At 47.7% G+C, this 20,630-nt stretch overlaps 8 protein-coding genes across 8 annotated transcripts; 5 read left to right on the plus strand and 3 right to left on the minus strand.

Moving 5' to 3' along the window:
- Nucleotides 1–93: 93 nt before the first annotated feature.
- Nucleotides 94–861, minus strand: V8C40DRAFT_146649 (uncharacterized protein). Its single transcript, XM_083211250.1, has 2 exons — nucleotides 774–861; nucleotides 94–698 (listed from the first exon to the last, which is right to left on the minus strand). Exon 2 carries the CDS (start codon nucleotides 695–697, stop codon nucleotides 272–274), a length of 426 nt encoding a protein of 141 aa, XP_083077180.1. The 5' UTR covers nucleotide 698; nucleotides 774–861; the 3' UTR covers nucleotides 94–271.
- Nucleotides 862–1,606: 745 nt separating this feature from the next.
- On the plus strand, nucleotides 1,607–2,554 carry V8C40DRAFT_262673 (RNA recognition motif domain-containing protein; the record flags this gene model as incomplete). Its single annotated transcript, XM_083219381.1, has 2 exons — nucleotides 1,607–2,260; nucleotides 2,315–2,554. The coding sequence occupies 2 exons, from the start codon at nucleotides 1,607–1,609 to the stop codon at nucleotides 2,552–2,554; spliced, it is 894 nt and encodes a 297-aa protein (XP_083077181.1).
- A 1,180-nt stretch (nucleotides 2,555–3,734) lies between these two features.
- On the plus strand, nucleotides 3,735–5,547 carry V8C40DRAFT_236095 (uncharacterized protein). Its single transcript, XM_083213972.1, has 2 exons — nucleotides 3,735–3,808; nucleotides 3,875–5,547. The coding sequence occupies exon 2, from the start codon at nucleotides 3,943–3,945 to the stop codon at nucleotides 5,290–5,292; it is 1,350 nt and encodes a 449-aa protein (XP_083077182.1). The 5' UTR covers nucleotides 3,735–3,808; nucleotides 3,875–3,942; the 3' UTR covers nucleotides 5,293–5,547.
- A 314-nt stretch (nucleotides 5,548–5,861) lies between these two features.
- Nucleotides 5,862–7,756, plus strand: V8C40DRAFT_262675 (DEAD/DEAH box helicase family protein; the record flags this gene model as incomplete). The annotated part of the gene is made up of 4 exons (XM_083219382.1): nucleotides 5,862–6,276; nucleotides 6,935–7,064; nucleotides 7,115–7,382; nucleotides 7,451–7,756. The coding sequence occupies 4 exons, from the start codon at nucleotides 5,862–5,864 to the stop codon at nucleotides 7,754–7,756; spliced, it is 1,119 nt and encodes a 372-aa protein (XP_083077183.1).
- Nucleotides 7,757–7,869: 113 nt separating this feature from the next.
- On the minus strand, nucleotides 7,870–10,619 carry V8C40DRAFT_236100 (HeLo domain-containing protein). Its single transcript, XM_083213973.1, has 3 exons — nucleotides 9,474–10,619; nucleotides 9,358–9,396; nucleotides 7,870–9,296 (listed from the first exon to the last, which is right to left on the minus strand). Exons 1-3 carry the CDS (start codon nucleotides 9,964–9,966, stop codon nucleotides 8,155–8,157), a joined length of 1,674 nt encoding a protein of 557 aa, XP_083077184.1. The 5' UTR covers nucleotides 9,967–10,619; the 3' UTR covers nucleotides 7,870–8,154.
- A 1,001-nt stretch (nucleotides 10,620–11,620) lies between these two features.
- On the plus strand, nucleotides 11,621–12,763 carry V8C40DRAFT_236106 (uncharacterized protein). Its single transcript, XM_083213974.1, has 2 exons — nucleotides 11,621–12,048; nucleotides 12,138–12,763. Exons 1-2 carry the CDS (start codon nucleotides 11,744–11,746, stop codon nucleotides 12,724–12,726), a joined length of 894 nt encoding a protein of 297 aa, XP_083077185.1. The 5' UTR covers nucleotides 11,621–11,743; the 3' UTR covers nucleotides 12,727–12,763.
- Nucleotides 12,764–13,060: 297 nt separating this feature from the next.
- V8C40DRAFT_236107 (caspase family protein) lies at nucleotides 13,061–15,330 on the plus strand. The gene has a single exon (XM_083213975.1). It carries the CDS (start codon nucleotides 13,092–13,094, stop codon nucleotides 15,090–15,092), a length of 2,001 nt encoding a protein of 666 aa, XP_083077186.1. The 5' UTR covers nucleotides 13,061–13,091; the 3' UTR covers nucleotides 15,093–15,330.
- V8C40DRAFT_236108 (CHAT domain-containing protein) lies at nucleotides 15,296–19,923 on the minus strand. The gene is made up of 2 exons (XM_083213976.1): nucleotides 19,620–19,923; nucleotides 15,296–19,568 (listed from the first exon to the last, which is right to left on the minus strand). The coding sequence occupies exon 2, from the start codon at nucleotides 19,555–19,557 to the stop codon at nucleotides 15,469–15,471; it is 4,089 nt and encodes a 1,362-aa protein (XP_083077187.1). The 5' UTR covers nucleotides 19,558–19,568; nucleotides 19,620–19,923; the 3' UTR covers nucleotides 15,296–15,468.
- Nucleotides 19,924–20,630: the final 707 nt, after the last annotated feature.

Genomic DNA, 20,630 nt, shown 5'->3' on the forward strand with positions numbered 1-20,630 from the left:
GCGTGAATGCAGGTGGTATGGTGATAGTCCGAACAACTTTACCGGACTCATCAACTAAATTCATGGGCGCTAGTGGATCCTTTCGCCACTCCTTCTTCTCTACCATGTCTTTAGTGACTTGACGGCCGTGTGACTGCCACTCGGTAAAGCGGTCGTAATCACCCCATCCAAGGCCAACGTTAGGCGGTCGTTCAAATTGCAAGAGATGTCCGGTCGATGTGGCAGATCGGTTGTCGTGGCCGTTCTTGTCGAGAGGAGGGGTTGGAGCGTACTACACCTCCCAGCCTTGGGCCTCTCGAGCAGCAACCTCTTCCTTGGGAACGATGACATAGTCAACTCCCACTCGTTCACCGTCTTCAATGACGTAGCAGGTTGATTCATTGTGCTGGCCGGGACGGCTTTTTCTTGTCAAGGTGATATACTCGGTATCGGGACTGTTTCCACTGCTTTTGGCAGTCTCCAGGCTGGCACGTTGGATGGGCACCAGCTTGGATTTGTCGGCAGAAACTCGTGCGCATGGAACACCAAGAGACTCCCAGTACGCCGATCGTCTTTCAATGTCAGCGAGCGCCTTGGCTATATTGGCTCCGGAATTCTCAGGATCATCCTTCCACTCCTCAGGCCATGTGCCGTTGACCAGAATCGGCTTCGCGGGATCATCTGGGGCTGTTGCCTGGGTCTTGTCGGAAGACGACATGCTGTTTTACAGAACGTTAGCTTCCAACGTAGACTCAGTGAGGTAGAGTCTCAGCTGGCTTTGGGATGGAACGTACGTGACCAATCTCGATGCCTTCTCTGGTTTGTGCAATGCTGGGTATTTGTGAGCGTTTGCGTTTGCGATGGTGTAGTGTGCGAGTTTGCAGATCTGAGCTACGGGGCGTAGACAACGTTAAATACCTGCGTTTGCTGGGCACACTCATTGCCCCACCTCTCATTTCACTTTCAGCTCACTTATTGTTCACTTGAAAAGGTGTTTGTCGGTTTCTTTCTCTTCTTTTCCTTTCCAAGTGGGTCTTTGGGTTGGTCGAGCTTTGTATTGTGCGAAATCTCGTGCCCTAATCGAGGAGAGCTGAGGTGAAACTTGCATATATATGTATGTACATCTCTTGTGTCACATGCCAGAAACTACAGTGCAGACAGTAGAAGGAGCTATTTCTTATAACAAGAGACTGAGCAGATTAGATATCGAGAGTGAAGATGGCGATGAAGATAGTGATGAGATAGACCATAGCAAGGACAATGCATAGTGAAGAATATTGCATATTGATACATCTTTACACGGTGGCTATGACCATTTAATGCTAGATAATAAGATTCTCAATCGAGTCGGTTTATTTGACTATATGGAGGGAAAAGGGTGAATGTTCAACAGAATCATCACCTTGAACTTGCAATAGTTAGTGGGAATCTCTTGGTATCGATCGTAGATCAACGAGTGATGACGATCTCAAAGAATGCTGCCGTGAACTTAAGGGCCATACCTTTCCTATGATAAATATGACAAAGTAGAGCCATAATATAGTTCTGGCTCACTTTCAGCTCACTTCTAGTTCACTGGTGTCAGATACTGCAGGCCTGGCAGCGAGAGCCTGGCACTGCCGACCAGATGGCTGAAGCAAAAGTGAACTGGCAATCAAACAGCGTCTTCCCTGTGACTTCTTGGCAAATTCACCTGACAGCTGCCCTTTTCCAAACTTCCACTATCCCAAATTTTGAGCAAAACTCTTCCACAAAACAACATCACTTTGCCCAACAAGCTGCAATCACAAACGTCAATAAGTCTGGCATCACGGCTACAAACCTCTTCAAAAGCAAACTCAAGTCGAATCACGCTGTCAAACCGACAATAAAGCAAGTACCACAGAGTTCTTTACCTTGTCTCTCCTTCTCTGAGTTGGACATCTCAGTAGTTACTAACCAGTCTGCTAGAATGGCACCCCGCGACGCGCAATTTGAGGCCCGAATCGAGCCCTTCAGGAGAGAGCGACGTCTCCTCGTCGCTAGAAACATTGATTGGGAAGCAACCCGAGCTGAGTTCGAGACCGCTGTCCGAACTAAGCTCACCATGGGTGATACCGTCAGCAGATTCTTCTGGCTTCCTCACACCGATTGGAGGTTTAGACGCAATACGAAGCGTCACCGGGGCTATGTGTTTATTTTGTTCAACACCAGACCAGATGCCCAGCGTGCTCTCAGAGAACTCCGGCCATTCAATCTCCGCGGTCGTCGGGTCAAGATTGATCTCGCAGGCAAGGAAGCTGTCAGTCTACAGACCTATTTCTCCCATTTCTAGCACTTCTAACGCATATCATAGTTTGTCTCCGTTTCTGTGCCCGCCCAAGGAGCTGCTCCTGCTGCCCCTGCTCCTGCTGCCGCCGCCCTTACAACTCCCGCTCCCGCTCCCGTTCCGACTCCCGTTTCGACTCCCGTTTCCGCTCCTGCTCCCGCTCCTCCCCTCGCTGCTGCTGCTGCTGCTGCTGCTGCTACTCCTCCGGCCCCCACGAACCGCACCCCCTCTGACTCTAACGAAGAGCCTCACACGTCCTGGTGGTGAGGGCGAGGACTATGACATGGGGGACACACCAGAAATGGACGACAGAATAGGAGTAAGAGAAGGAGAGGAGAAAAAAGGGGGAGACTCCCGTGATGTTATAAAAAAAAAAAAAAAAAGAAGAAGAAGAAGAAAGAAGAAAGAAGAAAACAAAAAAAGAAGAGGATAAAGGAGGAAGAGTCAGGTGGGCGAAAGCCTAATTTTTCATAGATAGACGGTCGAAAGCCTACTTTTTCCACTGGTAGATGGGAGAAATCCCATTCTGACCTTTTCCATAATGGCCTTCGGCCTTCTTTTTCCATGATGGCCTCTGGCCTTCGTTTTCCATGATGGTTGGAAACCCTTGGGCTTCGGCCCTAAAGGTCGCTCTGGTACCCCTTTGGGGTGTGGGTTCGATTCCCACGGCGATCCAGGATATTTCCATTCCTTGGCGGTCAGCAGTCATTCCTCTATGAGCGAAAACACTTGGTTGCTGGTCTTACGGCGTCTTGTTTCGACACTTGGTCATTTTCGCCATCTACTTATCTAACCTCTGCGGGATGATAGTAGTAGAGAACGGTTTTGAGATATTCATTTCTCAATAGAGTTGAGATGGCCCAGCTATTACATAGCAAGGTGATGCTCAAGGTAAGTTGATCACCCTGCATCATTATACTAACATACTCTCTAGACAGCTACGATGAGTTGTAAGCGGCACTTTGTATTCATATCTCCATTATGGAGCATGGCGTGAAGCATTCAACAGCAACATGCGATGCAGATCATTATAGCTCTCTGGGTTCTAGATACGCTGGTAACAAACGAGGCTCAGATGTGTGTCCGCGATGGCTTCCAAGCCACAAGTGCACCTGACTGAGTGAAGAAGCATCGCGAATGATATGGACATGATAAGTATTTGACCTCGCCAGAACTTTCATCTTTCTTCTCCCTCTTGTCTTTTTGTATGCTACTCGTATCTAACAATACAGCTTAAAGGCCGTCAACTCGATCTCACCATCCACTATGTGGTCTAGCGATTCCACTTCGGGCTTGGATTTGTCTAGCCTCCGTGCCTATTTTTGGCACTCCAAAGCCCGAGTGAGTCCGAAAAAGCAGCAGCACCAAAATCGGAATGGCTATACAAGTGCTGACTCACACCGGTAGAAACTGTTGAACACTGAACAAAGAGAGAGCATGGATACGAGTGGAAGCTAGTGTAAGGCTGTTTCAAGCTTATGTACAGAGGATGAGCCGCAGCACATCCCCCTGTAATACGGAGTAAGTAAGACTGACGGGAGTTCAATGCAGCCAGGCTTCGACCCCGGAGTTTAAATAAATATCTAGATAGCCCCTCAAGCAGCAGTTGGATCTGCCTCAACTCTCCCCCCTCCTTTCCCGGCATTTCGCCAACAATGGTCACGATGGCTTCGTCATTCCCGTTGATGTCGTTCCCCGAGGAGATCATCGAAAACATATGCCGACAGCTGGCCAACTATCCACGATCACGCTATAGCCCAAAGCCTCTGTCTAATCTCTGTCAATCGTCGAAAGCTCTTTATCGCATCGGTACGCCTGTGCTTTATTCTTGCTTCGATTCCAGCGAGCGCTTCAAGAAACTTTCCGATTTCCTCCGAACCATTGCCCTGCGCCCTGAACTTGGCGCGCTGGTACAGGACTTATATCTTAACGCGTTTTACTGGACCGAATTCGACAAGAGTCACACCGAAGCCTTTGAGCTTGCGACAAAAAGGCTGGGCGTAAGTCTCGATGGCTGGATGGAAAACAACCCGTGGGAGGCCATATCACAGCTCGTCATCGCCCACACACCGAATGTGAGGTCCATGGAAGTCATCGCGCACGAGGTTTACTGTGATGAGGGCGTTGGGGCTTTCACACTGCTTGAGCAAATGGCCGCTCAGGTTCCTAGACAAGTCTCACTACCGCATCTGCGTCGACTCCGCGTGGGCCATGACGACTGCCGGCAGATATCTCTCGGATACTTTGGGGGAATTCTTGAGCTTGCACCTGGTGTAACAGAGATTACGGGCGACCCAATCTATGGCTTCCATTGCAACGAGAAGAATGTGAATGATCGTATGATTCTCGACAATGTGACCCGTTTATATCTCAAGGGTGGTCACATATCCAGGAGGCAACTAAATGAGATAGTCTCGCGCTGCCAAGCCCTGGAATACTTCAAGTATACATATCACTCCATCTACGCCGGCCTTGGCGAAGATTGTGTGACTCCAAGAGAAATCATCGATATGCTGAGGGAGCACAACCACAACGACACTCTTCGCTCAGTCTACATTGATCTAGGATTTCGGGAAAGGGCGTTCACCGACACCTTGTCCTTTTCCGGGTTATGCAGTGATGGTGACCAAATCCTGTCCCTCAAAGATTTCCCGCGACTCGAGAATTTCCATGTCGACGGCAGCTCAGTCCTATTTCCAGCTGTCCAGACGCCAGAGTACCGCACCGACATCCTGATCAACATGTTACCTGGTTCTATACGTCGCTTTCAACTTACCAACACGCAAGGAGAATCTGTCGCAAATATGATGACTTTGGCAACGTCGCTTACTGACTTCCCATTCCTTGAAGAGATATTTTTGACGGGAAATAGCACAAACGGGCCACTGGGCGATGTGGAAGTAGAGTTGGATGAATCAGATATGGGCCTGCTGCGCAAAGTTCTAGATGATATTGGGATACGACTCGAAGATGCGTGGAGCGACGATGAGTCTGATGAACTATGAGATGTCGGCTTATGAGGAAGTGGAGTTGTTCATGAATGCTTATATTTACATCTTAATTGCAGGTATTCGGTTTTTTTGAGTATCTGCTACTATCTCTACTTTCTCCCACTATGGTATATCCTATCCTAGTACCTACTACTGCCGATATTGCATCCTAGGACCTGCTACCACCGATATTATCTTCCAGTATCTGCCACTATTACTATATTCTTCTAGTATCTGCCGTTATTGCTATATTTTTCTAGTATCTACTGCCATGGCTATTGTTTCCACTTTCAAGTGAGCCGCAAGTGAATCATACCCAACAAGCTCAATTTTCAGCACAACGCACTCGCAAATCTTCTTTAAGGATACAGACAATCAAGCAAACCAGGGCGGCCAAAATGGAGTCCATTGCACGCAACCAGGCCACCGCCGCCCAGATTTAGCGTCTTGAGAACGCAGCTCAAAACCCGCTGACCGGAAAAGCGTAGCCCCAATGTCACCAAAATATTCTTCAAGGCCGCCGTCAATTGCCAGCCTATGGACGATACCAAGAGAATTTGGACAACTACTACAAGTCTCGGGTGATGATTTTGTCGAGTGAAACTGGCTCTGAAAAGTCAACCCAGATCCCCCAACTTCTTGTCCACGATGAATATGAAGGTCGGTTCCAGATAGCCTGCACTCAACCACGCCGACTGGCTGCAAACGAGCCCGCCACTCGAGTTGCCGACGAGATGAGAGTCGTCCTTGACGAACAAGTCGGCTATCAGATCCGTGACGACAACATTATCAGCCAAGACAAACAGAAGAAGACTCGGCTCGCCTATATGACCGAAGATGTTCTCCTTCGCCGGCTCAGCATGGACAAAAACTTATCGGCGTACGCATGCGTAGTCATTGGCGAGGCCCACGAGCGGACTGTCGATCTGGACCTAGTAACCGGGACGACTCTTTCTCTAGGCAGTCAGCTGGTTCTTGGACTCAAGAATATTATCAGATGTAATTGTATTCATGAGAGTGTTAATTCTGATGGGGGTACCTGAGCTTTCTAGCTCGCCATGCTGGCGGGGTCAACAATATGAACCTCGCGCGGTGTCCTAGATCACCAAATCGGAGTGCTAGACAGCTACTCCTTGTTAACTCGCCTGCCTCGCTACTTGGCATCAACTTATCATTTATAAAGCTGAGAATGAGAAATCTAGGTTGCCGATGGATTGTGGAATAAGCCGCACGAGAGCGCCTTATATTTTGAAAGCGAGTCAATAAATGACTTGCTTCAAGTGATTTTGGACATACTCAGCTATATGATCTCTTCAAAAACGCAAGCAGCCAAATAACATTATAGGTGTTATGGGATTGGATTGAAGTTCTTGCTACCAATGGATCATTTACAGGTCTGTATAAGCTCAGTCTTTGGGTGTGACTTTTCAATATACATGGTAGACACATCAGTCCCTTTCACTGACTACAAACGCGAATTGGCTGGCCTCACAGGTCTTATCATACCTGAGGTAGGTATGGAATTGACCTGACAGCTGTCTCGTCAGATTCTGTTCACTTTCGATCAGTGAATCACCCGCGTGGCCCCCCTGACGGCTGCCCTTGTCAGATTGTTCACTTTCAAACGGCACAAAAGTTGCCCTTTGCCAAACTTCAGTCGTGCCGAATTTCGAGCTCAATTCTTCGCCAAACAACATCATCCTAACCAACCAGCCACGCTACACAAGTCTTTCACTACCACCACAACGTCTTCAAAGAACAAAACTCCAGTTGAAGCAAACTGCCAAGTAAGTATTACAGCGTTGGAAAATATGTACATATCTAACACTTCAAACAGAATGTCAGAAAACGACAACGCGCAATCTGAGAGCCAAATCGCGAGGTACATGCTAGTCGTCCAAAGTAGCAACATTTATTACGATCAGGACGATTTCGAAATCGCCGTTCAGCAGACGATAAGGCAGCGTGACACTACCATCATCTTCTGGTACGAGGGCTACGCGATTCTTGGATTCGAAACTATCGCCGATTACGAGGCGACTGAGGAAGATCTCCAGGACCATCGGGCCTGCGGCTGTGTCGTCCGCATCTCTCGACAAGAAAAGGTAGCTGTCACTTTACATCTCTATGCCTATACTTGTCACATTTATTACTCTGCTAACGCAAACCACAGTTCGCCCTTGAATTTATCCAAGCAGCAGCTCGTACTGCCGCTGCCGCCGCTGCCGCTGCCGCCTCTGCTCCAGCTGCTCCCGCCCCTGCTCCCATCGCTCTCACCACCACCTCCGCCGCTTCCACTGCTATCACCACCACCAGTGTTACCGAAGAAACGAACTACGGGTGGTTTCACTGGCCGGGGTGTGTCAAAGATAGATCTGACGGCGGATCTGACTGCGGATCCGACGGCGGATCTGAATGCAATTGTTACTGGGGGGCTGAAAGTCTTCCTGATCTTCCTGAGATCGAATACTTGGATTAATACGTTGATTGGGGAAACTCTACTCTCCAGTGGACGGTCAAAAGACCATACTCTACCAGTCTTTCATGTGGTGAAAACTCCTATCTGTTCATGGTTGAAAATCGTTGATCGTTGCGGTACATGGCTGGAGTTCGATTTCTATAGCGGTCTATATGTTGATATTCTTGATACTATCTACTCATAAAAGAATTGAGACACGTTTGATACAACTACTGTCGATGCAATTGTGCCCATGACCCACGGCGTGCCCAGCTAGGTGCGAGACAACCGCTCCTTTTTTTTATTCCGCATTATGTCATACTATTTCTTTCTATATGCAATAGCTCGCCATGTTCTCATCATCGCTACTCGTGCAATCGTCATTATCGTCGTCACATCGTGTCATATCACTGCCCATATCACACCCGGATGCTTTCCAACTTATTCACAACCTCTTCCATCAACTCACCCGCTTCACTGCTCGACATTTCTTCATCAACGCGCAGACACATCTCTACTACCTCCCTGTACCGCTTGCCGACCTTACTGCCCAACCCCGGGACCAGTACGGCGAGAACGACCTTATCACGCCAGCGCTCGGCAGTGTAGTGCGCCTTGTAATAAGTCTGTAGGACTTTCCAGAGGCCAATCTCCAACAGGACGAGGCCGAAGCTATAGATGTCAAACGGCTTGATATGTGGCCTGCCGCGGAGAGAGGCGGGATGGCGGTGAAGGTCTTCAATAGACGGGTTGCGCGGGATGACGGACAATGCTATGTCGAGCTCCGGCCGCGAGGCGCCGAAGCCGCTGAGATAAGGCAAGGAGATGTCTGGGACGAGGGCGGCGGAGGCGGTGGGCGAAAGGCCCGATGTTGAAAAGGCAGAAGGGAAAAAGACGATGTTGGAAGAGCAGATGGATTTGTGCAGCCAGTCGAGAGAATGCAGGGACCAGACGGCGACGGCAAGAGTCTGCGCGAGGCGGATGCGGTCGTCGAGATCCGGCGTTTTGAGGTCGGCGCTGGAGATGAGCGTCTTAAGCGTTGAGTGAGAAGATGCCGGCGCTTTGTAGACGAGGCCGTAGCGGTTGTTGGCGGCGTCATCTGTGTATCCCAAACAATCGATACTATGAAGGTCCGGATGGCATTCCGATGCCGAGTGCATCATACGAGCAAGATCGTCCATTCTGCGGACATGGACAACGCGCTCCTCAATCTCCTCCCGATCATAATCGACCCATTCGATGAGTACATCACCTGCGGTGACGTGGTGAGCCTGAACCCGGCGAGGTGAATCCAGGTCCTGTATGTCGAGCGAGGTGCGCCCAATTTTCAGGGCAAAGGTAGGCTTGAAGGATTCCTGGGGCTTGCTGTCGAGGTTGATGCGGAGTTTCTTGAGGTTGGCCGAGTTTGTGAGCTTGGGATAGATGCCAGACGAGGCATTTTCAAGTAGAGATAGCTCGGCAAGGTCTCGCTGGGCGCGGTCAAGGAGTTGATGCGTCCATGCGCGCTGGAAGGATTGGACCTGAGAAGGGGGGAAGAGGGCCTCAAGGCCGTCGTTGAAGTCTGGATTGTTTGTTAGATGTTTGCGATTGCATAAAAGAGTATAACATGTGATCATAGGTACCTTTGAGATCTTTTAAGAGGTTGGAAAACTTGTCTTTGTCTGTTCAGGGGCAGGGAAGCATTTGTAAGCATCACCGCCAGAACTCTCTCACTTGCACCGACATGACCAAATCTCACCTCCTATTACCCATTTCGTCCTCAGCCCAATCTCTTTTCTCCAGCTCCTCTCACTTGAAAGGTTAAGCGTACTCGATGACGTCTTAAAGCCATTCGTCTTCTTGCCCTCATCTTTGGATCCTTTCCGCGGTGGTGAGACGTCCGCCTCCTTACCGCCCTTAGCCGTCGCCTCATCCACCAGCCCGTAGCGATCCTGCAGCTTCTTAAAGTCCGTGACAGTGCCATGAAGCTGCTCCAGAATCTGTGTCGCCAAGACCTTGAGTTGCGGATTCCGCTCGCTCAGATGCTCATCAAACTTGCCCTCTGCGACTCCCCATTCCCTGCCCCAGACGACCAGCCGCATCTCCTCAATGCGCACTTTGCACATCATCCGCTGGCTGTCGGAGTCCAGGTTGCTTGCCGTGGTGAAGTATCCATAAGCTTTGACACAGCCGTCGAATAGCTGGCCGACAAAGCCAATGACGCCAATGGCGGTGCCAAGGGCCTCAGCCATAATATCAGATAGAAAACGTGGGGATTAAAGATGCAATTAGTTTCTGGGCTGAGAAAGAAAGAAAGACCACTTGGCCTTGGCGATCGCCCCAGACTAGTGAAACGTGGTGTTTATAAGCAGAACTAGAAAGGAAGCTGGAAAAGAAAAAGAGAGACAAAAAAAAATTACAGACAAAATAAAGAAGAAGAAAAAAATTGATGAGAAGAAACAAAGGGTCCGCTACGTAAACACAAGCGTATATGTGCGGCTCTGCTCCGCCTCATTGAGCTTCTTCCCTGCAGTGAGCTTGCTTTATATCCATCACATAAGCAACATCAACCCCCTGACCGCTAATTCCGCATTTTTCTTCTTTTCCAAATACCAAAGTGGCGGCATTGAACTCGCCTTCTCACCTGATAATTGGAAATGAGTGATGTGGTAATTGCCTACTGAAAGCCGCCGCCAAATCTCCAAACACAGCGGCTCTTGTTACTTGTTACAGGGCCTGCGTTGGCTTGTTAATGCCTCTCTTCCCTTATTGGAGGAGGTGAATCAATCGTGGGTAAAGCAGACAAAAGCCGTATCACGTGCCCACATTGACGCGATGTTACCCTACCTTGCATATTTTCCAGGCCTAAAATGTAAGCATCTGCACTTTTAGTTCTTTCATCACTTCAAGAGCCAGAAACCCACGACAAGACAACAGAAAGACGCGAAAAAAGGAAGCAAAAAAAGGCAAAAACATACAACAGCCGGTGTTCGCTGATGGTCAGCCACTCAACTACTAATCTGCCGGTTAGTGGCTTGTCTATGGGGGAGCAGACGGGACCCCGAATTTTCCACTACCTATGGTCGTATGTGCTTGTATGAGAGTCAGTTTAACCTATAGCAATTGTATGAAAGGCTTGCAAAGCCTAATAGCTAGCTGCCTTACCTATGTGCCTACATGTATGTTAGAGACCAAAAAACGCCCTTCTGTCGTTCAATAGTCCAATTTTCCCCCCTTCATTACTCACAATATGGTTCTATAGGTTCCAATAGATGATTCGGAGTTGTAAGATGAAACTTATTAATCCAACCCACCCTGTTCCAGATGGCGCCAATCATATTATAGTCTGGCTGCTAATCGTAAGGGATATCCCGGTGGCCCATGCTCTCTCTTTATTCACGGTTGCTAGTGTGAGTTAGCACTTGTATAACCATTCTCATCTTAGATACGGAGTAGCCTGCATATAACGAACATAATGCATCACTACCTATCGTTTTTTTCGGACTCATTTGGGCTTTATAGCTCCAAAAACAGGCGCGGAGGCTAGGGCCCAGGGCCAGAAGTGGAATCGCGTTGGACTCCATCGTAGCCGTTGCTGAGACCGAGTCAAGTTGCTGTTGATGTAAGTACGGAGCAGCAAGTGGCAAGAGGAAAGAAAGAATGGCGACATCAGATGGCTATCCACATCGTCTATATTGTTCCTTGTTCGACGGCTGAAGGTAATATTTTGTCAGACACATCATGGACACGCGTCTAAGCCTCCTTCGTTGCCTGCCACGGTCGGTATCCACCTAGCTGCACATTGGCTGGATGGATTGGTTCTCACCACGTCTGCACCCAGCGCCTCATTAACGCCTGATGAAACATTTCAAACAACTGCCAATGTCTCCAAAGTTCTACCAAGTTTAGAGCACCGTCTGAAGGCGAGAGACAGGCACACAAAAGTTGACTGTTACATGTATTTACATGTTCCCTATCTCCAGATCATACCATTATAAAGCTATACTATTGAGGACGCCTTAAACCATCATGTCCGGCAAGTCCCGCCTCGATAGAGTATACGCACAGCTAATGTCTGATCATCCATATGGCTGGGGTCTATATAAGAAGGTGACGACTCGGGATATACATCCTGGGAGCTGTGGCTATTTCGACTCAGAAGGTGACTGGAACACCATCACCGACCTGTCAAGCCCTCAGGATCTCACCAGCCAAGGATGGACGATCCCAGATGATGGGATTTATGACAACAATAGTCCAGGGCTTACGACATGGGGTCCTAAAAGCTCTAATTCTATTCAAGCTCGTTGCATCGGAGGCACGGCTAGGGCGACGTCAGTTCACGTTACTTCTCCATCATGAATTACATCTTCTTGCTTCATGTTACAACATTCATGTAGCGCTAACTGCTTTTCCCCCCCAGTGGCACAGTGACTTCACTCAGGACCTCAATGACTGTATCATTTGAGAGTAAGAGCGATCAGGGTGCCGTTCTTTTTACAGAAAGTCCTGTTATAAAGCATCAGGTAGGAGATGAATTAAGCGCCTTACAGTGGATGGCCGAAAATACATCCGAGATGAGGCGCCGACACAAGCATATAATTAAAACCCACGGTTTGTGGATTGTGACAAAGATCTACTCAACACGCCGGTGCGCTGTTGCCATAATGACTAGCGAGTCATCCTCTGTCGAAATCAACCTTGACAATGCCCAAGGCCTGTTAACTCTGTCACCTAATAGTACGTGGACTAGCAGCTCTGGTAGCTCTTGTACAGAGATGCATGAGGATCAAGACGGGATAGTTGTGTTTATTAGTGGGATATACTTTTCCCAAAAGCTGTTTCAATCGAGACTGAGGCACTCTCGAGACCAAAAAAGCCAAAAGGACAAGATCTTTCGAGGGGGCAGCGACGGGTCTGAGGATGATGAGAGCGACGAACTAGATATCGAATGGTTTCCGTCTTATGACGAAAGTGAAGAGAAAGACGGGCTGGATGATGAGTTCACATGAACGAAGGGATAAATATGTATTTATTAGAAGCTTGGCCAATTGTCAAATGAATAAGTCGTATGTACAGTAAAGTATACCTCAAGGTTGACGCCGTGTAACATCATGATAATGTGCGGATATTAGTCCTTGTTTTACAACTTACATATACATGTAGTTACGCACCCATCTAAGTACCTATATACCTTATACATTAGGTGCCCGTGCCCGATCTCAACATAAAACGCGTATGGATGCCTAACGCCAAGGCATGCCGCCCAACGCTTTGATGCAGGTGCAGAGCTTTATAATAAGACTAGTTTGGCCTGGATGGATAACATGAAACAATCACACAGCATCATCAAACACACGGCCGACATCGAGGCAATATGTGCACGGCGATGCGAAAGCGATACGCCCTCCTAGTTGGAATAGACTTGTATCTCAACGATGGGTCAAGAACCTCGTCTAGTTTTGGCGAACTGGCGCTCCACAATCTCCGTGGCTGCACAAACGATGTAGAAGCTATCTGCAATTTTCTTCAAGATGAATACGAGTTCGAAAATATCTCCATCCTTACCTCGTCTATCTCAGTCTTCAACAATCAAGAATCTGTCCCTGAACGTCCTGTCGAGCCACCAGAACGCTTACCAACATTTGCCAACCTTAAAGCCGAATTCGATAACATTTATGACCGCGCAGTTGCCGGTGATTTCTTCTTCTTCCACTACTCCGGGCACGGGGCACTGCTTCGGCGGCAAAAGGACTCTCCCAAGAGCAACCTATTAGACCCTTCCCTGATCACAGTTGACTTTTGCTGCGGTCAACCAGCAGTGCGGGGGTGGCAGCTCAACCAATGGCTGAGGAGGCTTAACGAAAAGGGTATACAGATTGTCGTCACCCTCGACAGTTGTTATTCGGGGGGATCTTGGCGATCGACCGGTGAATATAAGTCATTTCGCACGCCAAGCGATTGGCTTCCTGTGCCGAATCTATCCATCGATGACCAAGCAGCAGAAAACTCGATAGAGACTACGGAGCGTGCTTCGCGTGATACAAAACTGGAAACGTCTTGGTCCATCAACCCAGAAAACTTTACGCTCATGACGGCTTGCGGGAGCAAAGAGTATGCGGCCGAAAAAATTGTTAACGGCAAAAAATACGGCGCTTTTACGTGGGAGTTGCTTGACTACCTAAGACACAGCAAAAATAGGAGTGGCAGAGTCCTGAACGTGACCTATCGAATGATATCAGACCAGCTGAGGGTATGTCTTGAAGGCCAGACCCCGGAAGTGTATGGCCGTGACAGACTTCTCTTCTTTGGAAATTATGAGCCTTTCTCCGCCACTCCTATCGTTGTACAAGTAGAGGGCAACAAGGTTCTCATTCCTGTCGGTAGTGCACACGGGGTCAATATGGGGTCCGAGTTCATGGTATCGTCGGATTTGCCCAATATTACCATCTTCCCCGTGGACGAGGTTGAAGAACTACAATGCAGCGCAATTATAAATGACAAGCTTTTGCTACTATTAAAACATTTTCGCCATACTGTCAAATTGTACCGATGGAATTTGGGCGAGCAAGGGACCCTGAGAGTTTATGTGGATCTCGCCTTCGACGCAGATTTTCGGAGCCAGCTGCAAGATCGTCTTCAAGAGAGATTCGTCAGCCGTGTTGAGCTCCTTGAGTCTACTAAAAATTATACCGATGTGCTACAGCTGAATAGAGTGGGAGAAGATGATGCTACGGTCCGGGGACCCGCGTGGTTGACCGGGTCTGACGATCCTGTGCGGCCACTGAACCTCAAAAACGGCAATCCAAATGAGCTTGCCGCATCAGCAGCCCTCTCCCTTGCACATCTCGCTCTATTCCGACATATCCTCCTCCTCAGAAACCAGAGATCATCTAAGCTGCCGTTCAATGTGACCATCAAACCGGTGGATGGTGGCGTGGCTATTCCACACCCACTTGACCAAAAGTTTCGGTTCACATTTGACAACAACAGCGACGACGAGTTGCATATCACTGTCATAGTGTTCAGTTCCGAGTTCAGCATTGAACAACTATACCCCTCTAGAGATTATCCGCAGATCATAAGCAAGCGGCAAAAGAAGTCGTTCAATTTTTCTATGACGCTACCCAACGGACCTAAATGGGTCCAAGAATCCCGCTGCCGCACCTTTCGTCGAGACATTGTCCGTACATTGGTTACGAGGGGCGAGCGCGTCTCTTGGAAGTGCCTGGAGCTACCGAATATTTGGGATATTAGTCGAGCTGAGTCAAATGATAAGCAGTCAACTACCCGTAATGGCTCTAGTGTACCTGGATCCGATGTTAGTTGGTGGTTACACGACGAAGAAATAATCACAGGCTCTGCTGAACTTGTGTAATGGGATTCATACGGTCGTCATGTATGAAGAAGTCTACACATATATTAAATTGAGATCTTGTAACTCAAGAATTCAAACATATCATAGAACTGGAACTATACTTTGTAAAATAAATGACTAACCATCACCCCAAGTTACTATCCAGCATTCCAGCGAGACTTTTACTTACCGAATTGCTAAGAATATGCTAGAGTTATTGCTTTGTTCTCTTTCGCTACCCTCGTTACTTTCACTTCGCTACTCTTTTCAGATAGATTTGTTAAATCTATAATACGGCATTATTTATAGTCGAATTAAGATTCCAGTTAACGAATCTCTGTATAACCCCTGTGTACTGATGAGCCTCATCCAGAAGTCATGGCCTAATGTCTGAGCATTAAACTCCAAAGTGAACATATGGAATCCAGAGTGGTCGTCCCAGCTCTTCATCGTCGTCCAGTTGGCAATGACGATTTTCTCTCGATCCATCAATTGTCCGACTCTTATTTCCGATCCCTCCATCTGCCTTATCAACCCACCGGTCTCGAAGCGTCCTAACAGCATTGTGAAGTCCCTGACTCACCAGATCATCTCTCATCTCTTCTCTTAACGTCTCATAGACCATCTCAGCAATCTCTACACATAACTCATCATCAACACTCCAGAGAGTTCCTATGACGTGACGGAATCCAGCAATCTGGAAAGCGCTCGCCAGGTGGATGCTTTCGTCTTCCAATTTTTCATTTATTACTCGGCCAGTCCCACACGCGGATAAATATGCAAGAAATGGTGAGTTTGAAGTAAGATTGCTCTCTAACAGACTTGCAATTGTGAGCGGTTCACTCTGCCAATCCCTGAGGAGCAATGTGCTTTGAAGTGGATCTGTGGGATGGGTTTCACCATGGCCAGCGAAATGAAATATCTGGCAAGTCATCATGGCCGATAAGACATCGCCCTTATATGGCTGTGGTAGATTACAGTTTACCCCCTTCGATTTTAAGATGTTTAGTATTGAATCGACTTCGCGGCCTGCATGGACTAGCGGTGCCTGCTCCTCTGTCTCTTCCATGGCGATGGCGACAAGATTCAGGGGCTCGGCTACTCTCAATGCTCCCCGTTGGCGACTATGAATAATGGCCTTGACTGATGTTGCGTATGATGAGATAACTCTATCGAGCGTCGTCTCGCCACTGCGCCTCAGATGATGCCCGGCTGCATGTAGAGGGAATTTCGTGAATCCGCCTGTTGGTATCCACCACACGTGAGGCCATGAATCATTAGATGGGGGCTCGGTGAATCCCAGAGCGTCAAGCACAGGACGAACAATGTCATCCCAGAGCCAAGAAAGTGTTTTGAGAGATTGAAGCGCTTCGTATCGTTGGGCAAAAATATATTCGGGGAACATTTCTTGAGAGAGATGCGGAAACTCTAGAGTCCTTAGGCCCGATTCTTCAATAATCAAGGCATCGCAGCGATAGTGGCTCATATTTAGAATCACGATTGGGCCCCCGCATGCTGCTGCATGCAGCATATCAATCTCTGATGCCGGGAGAAGGAAACGCTGAAAATCTTTCCTTAAACGGATAATCTCGAGAAGCTCAGTAAACTGCTGCTCAGTCTTGCGGCACTCACTCTCTTCGATATCCACAGTATGGCTATTATTCAAAAGGCCAAATCCTTCTAGAGCCGGCTTGTCAAGTCGATCCCTCAGGGTAAGGAAGTACTGTGCCAAGTCGGGATGGTGCTTCTCGAGAACCGATACCTCATACTGCTGAAAGAGGGCTCCACCTATCAGTCCGCGACCTGTCTCAAGGCACTCTATTGCGGCAAGAGTGCGTTGATTAGCAGGGAGTTGATGAAGAGCAATAGCTGCTGAAATTGAAGAAATTCCGACGGCACCGGAGAGAATGTTTTGTTTATCCGAGTTTTGGAGAGAACGGGGCGCAAGCAATGGAATCAAGTCAATTGTGCTTTTGGCAACCTCATATGCTTTCGGATAATCAATAAAATAAGGCAAGAACAGCGCACCATGACCGGCAGAAAATCGAATGCTGAGCACAGCAGTTTCATGGTATAGAGCATCGATATAACACTTTCGGGCGTTCTCAATGTCCGCTAGTGCTTCGGCTTCGACTTCAGTGTAGAAGCACTCACTATTTGAAACATCCTTCCATGTCGGTAACTTCAAGTGATATCGAATTGAAGCTGTTCGAGTCTCGAGAACCTTAAGATGGAGTGTTATGTCATCGTCCGAGCGAGCTGCTTGTGCGGCTATGTTAGCATCTGCTACAGCTTTCGCAAGAACGAATCTGACATGGAAGCATCCGCCAAGTTTGGTCAATAATGCAGCTTGGTCTGGACGGCCTGGTGAGCTCGTATGGAGAGCGTCTTGAAATACACAAATAGCTTCGTCAATATCTGCTTTCGCACCAGTATGACTAAATCTCACGGAAAGGTGCGTCCCAAGACATCTTAAAACGTCGTTCCGTTTCAAATCGTCCTTCGGAATCATGTTAGCCGCCTCTCGCGCTATGAGAATAGCTTCCATAAGATCTGCTATCTCTCCAAGGTGCTTGAATCTAAGATTCAAGGCGATTGAAAAGTTGAGTAGCCTGCGAGGCCGTTCCCGATCGCTTAACGAGTCATGTTCAGTTTCGAAAAATTTTTGAAGTAAGGAAATAACTTCGTTCAAATCTTCTATCCCACCCGTTCGAATATACCTCATCTGTAGGAATAATGCCAGGTTGTGAAGCGCGTTATCCATGTATTCGGATACATCTTCTTGCAAGGTGGTCATGGATGCAATGGCCTTTCGTATTAGAGAAATGGATTCTTCCAGATCTGACATTGCTCTGGTGTGGGTATATCTACCAGACAGGGAAATTCCAAGATTACCTAGCACGATAGCTCGGAGCGTGGGGTCCAGCGAGGCAGCACTAAGACAGTCTCGATAAGTGAAAATGGACCTATCAAAATCTGTTAATGCGCCTGTCTGTTTCGCTCTAATGCCGAGGAATCTTCCGAGATGTTCTAACACGTTCACTCTCTTTGGGTGGTCTATCGGCATAGATCCAATTACCTCCAGCATAATATGGATGCATTCATCTATATCCGACAATGCTCCAGTGCGTAAATACCTATCATGCAAGGAATTTGCAAGGGCTTCTGAGGCTTCGAAGTCCCAGGAAGTTGCATCAAGAGCCGCTCGAGATGCACAAATAACCTCTTCAAGATCTACCACCGCTCCACTACTTTGGTATCTCTTGTTTAGGTAACTCCCGAACTGGGCTAGGAATAGATGTCGCCGTGGATGATCGATTGTAATAGTGGTAATGACCCCCCGCAACAGATTAACGGCGCCGTCAATATCTGCTAATGTTTTCGTGTAATCGTATCGCTTAAGTAATAGACATGCAAGGAGACCCAATAGAAGAATCCACCTTTGGTCATCTGTAGAGCAAGTCTCGGCAGCCTCAAAAAGTATATAAATGGCCTCTTCTAAGTCTTCTGTTTCTCCAGAGCTTTCATATCTTTTCGCTAGATACTCCGAGTAGAGATACCTAACCCAGACTGGGTCGGCCAGGTTGGTCAGCTTGCCGTTATCAGCAGCTTCCTGAGCTGAAATAATAGCTTCATTGAGATCTCTGAAATCTTCAGTGATAGAATATCGATTGAACAAACAAGATGACACGCAATGCAATCCCATAGCCCTCATTGGGTGGTTTGGTGGAGAAGTGTTGATGAAATTCTGGCCAAGACAAATGGCCTCCTCGACATCAGCCATTTGTTCAGTTGAATTATATCTCCCCATCAAATACAGCATAAGAAGCAAGGAGAATGCCTGGCGATCCAGATGGTCTATCAGAGGTACTTCTATAATGCTCCGTGATATGGCAATAGCCTTGTCAAGATCTGCCATATCTCTGGTCTTCAAGAATCTGTCGTACAGTAACTTTCCGAGATAGTACGTACTTGAAGCATAGCTTGAACAGTCCAGCGTAATAACGGCAACAAGTCCTTGAACTGTGCGAAGTTTGCGAACTGTGCAAATGTCTCCTTCGATATCCTCCAGGACAGGTGCTTTGGTAGGTGTACATTTTCCAACGGTCTGAGATGCATGGGTACAAAACCTCTCGAGCCAGTATTCGCGATATACCGGATTTGTTTCAAAGGACCTCAATGCAATTTCAATAGCTTCCAGGAAATATAATAATAACTTCCTGATAGATTCACGTATACCAACTGGATTTTCTCCCAAGCTATACAAGACGGCTAAGCCTGAATCTGGAGATGCCTGGTTGGTATCTTTCAGAGTTTGATCAATGAAGTTCTCGATTTCGTCCTGGTATTTGACAACAATATTCTCGAGATCTTCCATGACGTCCTGCCTTGGCCTCTGACTCTCAAGACAGGTGCTCAAGTCGTCCGACGAATCAGTCTGAAAGGTAGACTGGTGGGATGCTAGCAACAGCTTTTCGCGCTCCATTGAGTATGTAACTACAGACAAGTTAGCGTGGCTTAATGGATTCGCCTATATCAAAAACATACCTATTTCTGGAGGTAGAAAAACAAATAGTCAGGTCGTTATTCGTTTTCGATTACACCTTGTGGTGTGCAAAATATGATGAGAAACTATTCCCACTCAAAAACGGAATATATCATGCGAATGGCATCAAATACCCAGCGCTGTGAAGAGTTGCGAATTAATTTAGAGTCAGATTGACACATTCACCATAAGCAATACCACTATTTAACCTGGCCTAAATTTTAGACGAAAACCCAAGCCCCCAATGCTGCATGGAAAGCCTTGCTGCGGCATATGCACCAGCAAAAAAAGTAGGTACTTGAATACCTACTAGGTACCTAGGTAAGTGCTCACAGTTGCACTGGGCACATGTAATTTAAAAAGCCACCTCATCGTTGACGTGTATATCTCCTGCAAGGATATGTAGCTACAGTACGTGTAGCCGGGACGGCTCGCTAGGCAACTAACTTCACAGTGCGTTTACCAATAAAGAGCTGCCACGCTTTAAATTGAGCCTCAAATATTCTCCTAGCGAATAGGAAAGGTCTAATATCTCAGCTTTTGTTGTGCGAAAGGATCGGAGTATTCAAAGTGGCCGGGCCTAAGTGAGGCTGTGGCAACGACAACACGTACTCGCATGCACGTACATGCGTACCCGATAGAGCTCTGCCATTCAGATGCAATAATCCCGTTATCTCTCCCAAGGCAACCAGGCTTGCATAGTAAGGCATTCTTATTTAGTTTTACCATTCGCCACCAAGGAGGCGGTGACTCTTCAATCGTTGGTCAATATTCTATTCGGCGCCCCTGGCTTTAGAGGCCTTCACCGAAATGCAAATTCCAGAGGTTGGATTGGCTGCACGCTCGCCCATGTCAGCGTAACATTGTTGAACGTGCATGCTCATACAGCCAGGCCTCAATGGGCTTTTGGGGAGGCTAATTAAAGCTATGAAAGTCGTGCACCCGATAAGGAGCATCTATCAGCTAGATGAGGTTATACCTGTAACTGATTTACATATAAACCCTTGGGTTTT

The sequence above is a fragment of the Trichoderma camerunense genome (assembly GCF_050948025.1).
Source record: "Trichoderma camerunense strain CBS 138272 chromosome Unknown V8C40scaffold_3, whole genome shotgun sequence".
Lineage (NCBI taxonomy): Eukaryota > Fungi > Ascomycota > Sordariomycetes > Hypocreales > Hypocreaceae > Trichoderma > Trichoderma camerunense.